Source organism: Etheostoma spectabile, chromosome 14, assembly GCF_008692095.1.
Source record: "Etheostoma spectabile isolate EspeVRDwgs_2016 chromosome 14, UIUC_Espe_1.0, whole genome shotgun sequence".
In the NCBI taxonomy this organism is placed as follows: domain Eukaryota; kingdom Metazoa; phylum Chordata; class Actinopteri; order Perciformes; family Percidae; genus Etheostoma; species Etheostoma spectabile.
Genome location: NC_045746.1, coordinates 11,664,268 through 11,669,248, shown reverse-complemented (window position 1 = coordinate 11,669,248; position 4,981 = coordinate 11,664,268). Strand labels below are relative to the sequence as shown.

The following is a 4,981-nucleotide window of genomic DNA, read 5'->3' as shown; positions in this document are numbered from 1 at the left end:
CAGTTGGTCAAGGCCACACCCCCAGCCTCCACCTTGCCCCCCCCTCTTTCTTCCTCAAAAGCTACAGTCAGGGCCGGCCTGTGGCTTAGGCAGTATAGGCAAATGCTAAGGGCGCAAACCACCAGGGGGCGCCCGGCCTGTGCTGTACCTGTAACGTAGGGTGACCAGACGTCCCCGGTTTCCGGGGACAGTCCCTTATTTTGGCTACCTGTCCCCGGCTGGATCTGTCCCCGGAAATGTCCCCGGTTTTCACTGAAAGACCCGAAATTGGAATGAAAGAAAAAACGTAGCCGATAATCGCACACCCAACACACGCAGGCTCCAGACCGCCAGAGCCAGCGGTGCTCAGAGAGGTTTTAGAAAGCCGTATTTTACGATGCTAAAAAGCACTGATTATTTACATGGAGTCTGGTGCGTTTAGCGAACGCAATTTCGCGGACTTTTATGTTTTAAAAAGGATCTTAATCTTTAACAGAAAGGTCGACCTCCTTAGAAATCCTTTCCATAATGTTGTCAGACACTTAGAATATTAATCTGAGTCTGTTAGCAGCTAAACAAGCACTTTTATGAACGTAAATACAAGCTGGACAATTATCCTATTAACTTACATTGCAGCGATCTCGTTTAATACTGCATCAATGTCAAAGGAAATATGTCCTCAGTAGTTTTTATTGTATCTGATTCTCAATGAGCTGTTGCAGAAACAAGCCTTGAGCAGTAAAGCAAAAGCTGTCAGATAAATGTAGTTAGTAAACATTACAACATTATGAAATATTGAGACTTTCTATCTTGAAATATTAAGACTTTCTATCTGAAATATGGACTATAAGGACTTTCTATCTTGAAATATTAGGACTTTCTATTTGAAAATTAGGACCATTAGGACTTTATATTTGAAATATTAAGACTTTCTATTTTAAAATTAGGACTTTTTATCTTGAAGTAAGGATGGATTTTTATATGAAATATAAGGACTTTCTAGCTTGAAATATTAGGACTTTTTATCTTGAAATATGGGCCTTTTTATCTTGAAATATTAGGATTTTCTATCTTGAGGTGGAGTGGAGTGGAGTAGGAACTAGCAGCAGGGGTGGGTCTAGGATGATACTTGGGGGGCTCAGCCCCTAGAGAACAGTCTAGGTCTAGTGTCCCCATTTAAGTTTTACAAAAATAAAAACATTACGTGGTTTGGAGGTAAATACGCTTCTGAGCTGAAAATGTCCCGGATTTGTCTGAGAAATCTGGTCACCTACATAACGTCACCTTAATTAAAAAAACAAGCCCGACTTTTTTACCTGCATCTAAATCTCATAATGTCAAAGCGTCCTAAACTGTCTGGTGCCCAGGGGAGGAAAAAAAGAAAAGTAGAGGAGGAAAAACGTGACAAGACGAGGTAATGTTCAGTAAAGTTGATGATGATAATGATATTATTTTGCTGTTGCAGAACAATGATCGATATAGCACTTAGCCGTTAGCATGACATAGTTGGCTAATCAAAAAATAGCGAGCGCTATCTGTTAGTTAACATCAGTTAACTGTACAGTGATGCAAGGGGGCGCCACCTAAAATCTTGCCTAGGGCACCAAATTGTTTAGGGCCGGGCTGGCACAGTCACAGAAATGGCATATCATAAGGGAAGGTCATTGTGGGACTGGCTCTAGTGGCTGTAGTTCTGCATCAAGGATGAATTTTGGGAAAGAGACTTCAGATACAGTAATAGGGACCACTAAGGTCTATATAAAAGAGACTTCAGATACAGTATTGGGACCACTAAGGTCTATATAAAGAGACTTCAGATACAGTATTAAGGACCACTAAGGTATATAAAAGAGACTTCAGATACAGTATTAGGGACCACTAAGGTCTATATAAAAGAGACTTCAGTACAGTATTAGGGACACTAAGGGCTATATAAAAGAGACTTCAGATAAGTATTAGGGACCACTAAGGTCTATATAAAGAGACTTCAGATACAGTATTAGGGGACCACTAAGGGCTATATAAAAGAGACTTCAGATACAGTATAGGGACCACTAAGGTCTATATAAAAGAGACTTCAGATACAGTATTAGGGACCAATAAGGTCTATAAAAAGAGACTTCAGATACAGTATTAGGGGACCACTAAGGTCTATATAAAAGAGACTTCAGTACAGTATTAGGGACCACTAAGGTCTATATAAAAGAGACTTCAGATACAGTATTAGGGACCACTAAGGTCTATATAAAAGCATCCAAAAAGCACCATGTCATAGGACCTTTAAAAAAAAAAAAAATCATGGGCTCCTGGGTAGCTCCCCTGGTAGAGTGGCCACCCATATGCAGAGGCTCAGTCCTCAACGCAGTGGCTGAAAGTTTGAGTCCTACCTGCGGCCATTTGCTGCATCTCTTCCCCCTCTCTCACCCCTGCCGCCCTTTCCTGACTACAGCTATCCTGTCTATTAATGAATAAAATACTGTAGCAGCTCTACGGCTGGATAGTTTCTTTTACTATAACATTAACTTGGCGATGTAGATGTAGTAACATTTATCAAATAAATAAAATTTGAGTAAAGCCACGCAGCGATTTTTCTTCTGTTTTATGTTGATCTATAATAGACTTCAGCTATGATCAAGATGACATTTACTTTGGATTTTAGGTGCTACAGTATAATCCGAAGAAAAAGATAAAAATTAAAATCCAGGACAGAGGTTTTTTTTATTTATGTCAGATCCATGATTTGTAAAAAAAAAAAAAAAAAGTATAAATTTAGAGACAATTTCCCACAATTCCTAACGAGTCTGATATCTTGAAGACATTAGACTCGTTAGGAATATATCGTTATAGGCGAGGTATTATCTTTCTGAGGTTAGGATCTCCACACTGGTCAGATTCATTCAACTCAAGTTTGAGCTCATCCAAAGATAGTAACTAAGAAGTGGTCCCTACCTCCTCATATATGTCTAGTCCTCTTCCTTTAAAGTGTTTTCTGTCATCTCGTTCCAGTCTCATGTCATAACCCTCTTCCTGTTGGAACACTTGGTCGTACGTGAACACTTCCGGGGCCTATGGAGAGACAGAAAACCAGCGTTTATCATTCAAAGCCTGTCCTTAAACAGAAGCTGGTCATTTTATGCCATTTTGGGGAAGGTTCAGTAAGGCAATAATCACAACAACCCCTTCTTAAAAGTGGTCACAAGACAACAAACAGCAGTGGATTCCTGTTTCCTATTCATGTGTTTTGCTGTGATACTGTCACATTATGATTCATGTAAAACAGTATTTCTAACTAGCTAACGCTAGCTGCCTAGCTTTAGCAGATCATATTTAAGCACAGCTGTTAGTGGCAACAAAGTATCAAATAACAACCATAGATTGTATATAAGGCAGCTTGAATAAGTTTACACACCCATGCTAAAGTTGATTAAAAAGAGGGATAAAAAATACGTCTTTTGGAAATTGATCTAAATGCCTTAATTAAAAAAAAATTAGGAAAATGCAACCTTTTAAGGACACCAATTTTCTTTGTGAATGAATCATGTATTGTAAATAAATAAATGTTCTTCTTTAAAATACAGGGGGCATAAGTATACACCCCCCTATGTTAAATTCTCATAGATGCAGGCACATTTTTATTTTTAAAGGCCAGTTATTTCATGGATCAGGATACTATGCATCCTGATAAAGTTCCCTTGGCCTTTGGAATTAAAATACCCCCCCCATCATCTTCACATACCCCTCACCATGCATAGAGATAGGCATGGGGAACTTTCCAGAAGATCATCTCTCAATGCAAATCACACCAGCTATTAAGCTAACTGAAATAACACCTTAGAATAACTGTCTTTTTAAAATAAAATGTGCCTGCTTCTATGGGAATTTAACATGGGGGCGTGTATACTTTTGCCTAATGTATTATAAGGAAGAACATTTATTTATTTACAATAGCTACATTATTCATTTACAAAGAAAATTGGTTGGATTTTCCAATTTCTTTGTTTTGAATTAAGGCAAAAAGATCAATTTCCAAAATATGTTTTTTTTTTATTCCTCTTTTTAATCAACTTTAGCATGTGTGTAAACTTATTTTAGCCACCGTACATTGATACTTTCAATATATATTCCGCAATATATATATAGAGTCTACGATAGCAAGCCGTTATCTACCTTTGAGTCTTTGTTAAAGTACGAATGTCCTTCCTTTCGTCGTGGTGGGATGTAACTGTATGCAGACAGTATAGAAAGCGGTTTGGTCTGTGCCTCGAGTAATACGTCCATCTTTTTGGCTAAAATCACTCGGTAAGTAAGGTAAGTTAAATTAAAAGTTTGCTAAAACCTCAGAAAACTTAACCTAAACACCCAAGCTTGACTAGCGTTAGCGTGCTAGCTACGCAGAACCGTGCGGAACGCTGGCTGGCGTTTGTGGTTGCTAGGATACTGATTGTTTCAACCGGTGACAAACGTGCTACCTTCACGAGCTCTTTCTTTTGCGTGTACTTTAGAGTTTCAAGGTGCTAAACATGATGTTTCGTTTCGAAGAGCTATGTCAACTAACTCAAATGCCTTTTCTATGTGGACTAGGCCTAATAATACCAGTGTCCTCTAAACAAAGTTGTTATGACTTATATATAATTTTAGTATACCAGTGTGACGCATTTTTATGTACGACCTAACCTACGTTGTTATCTGATTAACTATGAGGGAACATTAGCCTCCTGACTGTTTTTTATCCTCTGAATACATGTATGCGGATTTTTTTCCTTCGGTCTGCTCATTTGTTTTAAATGATCAAATTTCAACTGATTTAGCTGAAAGCCACAATTTACTACATGACCTGGTGGGACATCGTTACTAATGTACCCTTTCTCTGGAGACCAAGAGCTATTTTGGCTGCAGGAAAATAAGGAGAAAAGCCACAGCCATTATATTAGCTTATTAAGTTAATTGTTGGAACTGTCTCGCTTTTACCATCCATTATTGATAAAACATCCATTTTACTTTC

The 4,981-nt window shown here is 38.3% G+C and overlaps 1 protein-coding gene across 1 annotated transcript in view; it reads right to left on the bottom strand.

The window, feature by feature from the left end:
- Positions 1–4,402, bottom strand: part of cfap90 (cilia and flagella associated protein 90) — a 6,114-nt gene extending 1,712 nt beyond the window's left edge. The window contains exons 1-2 of the mRNA XM_032535125.1: positions 4,147–4,402; positions 2,929–3,045 (exon numbers count right to left, since the gene is read on the bottom strand). Coding sequence (XP_032391016.1) covers positions 2,929–3,045; positions 4,147–4,257 — 228 coding nt within the window. The 5' untranslated portion in view covers positions 4,258–4,402. The remainder of the gene's footprint in view (positions 1–2,928; positions 3,046–4,146) is intronic.
- Positions 4,403–4,981: the final 579 nt, after the last annotated feature.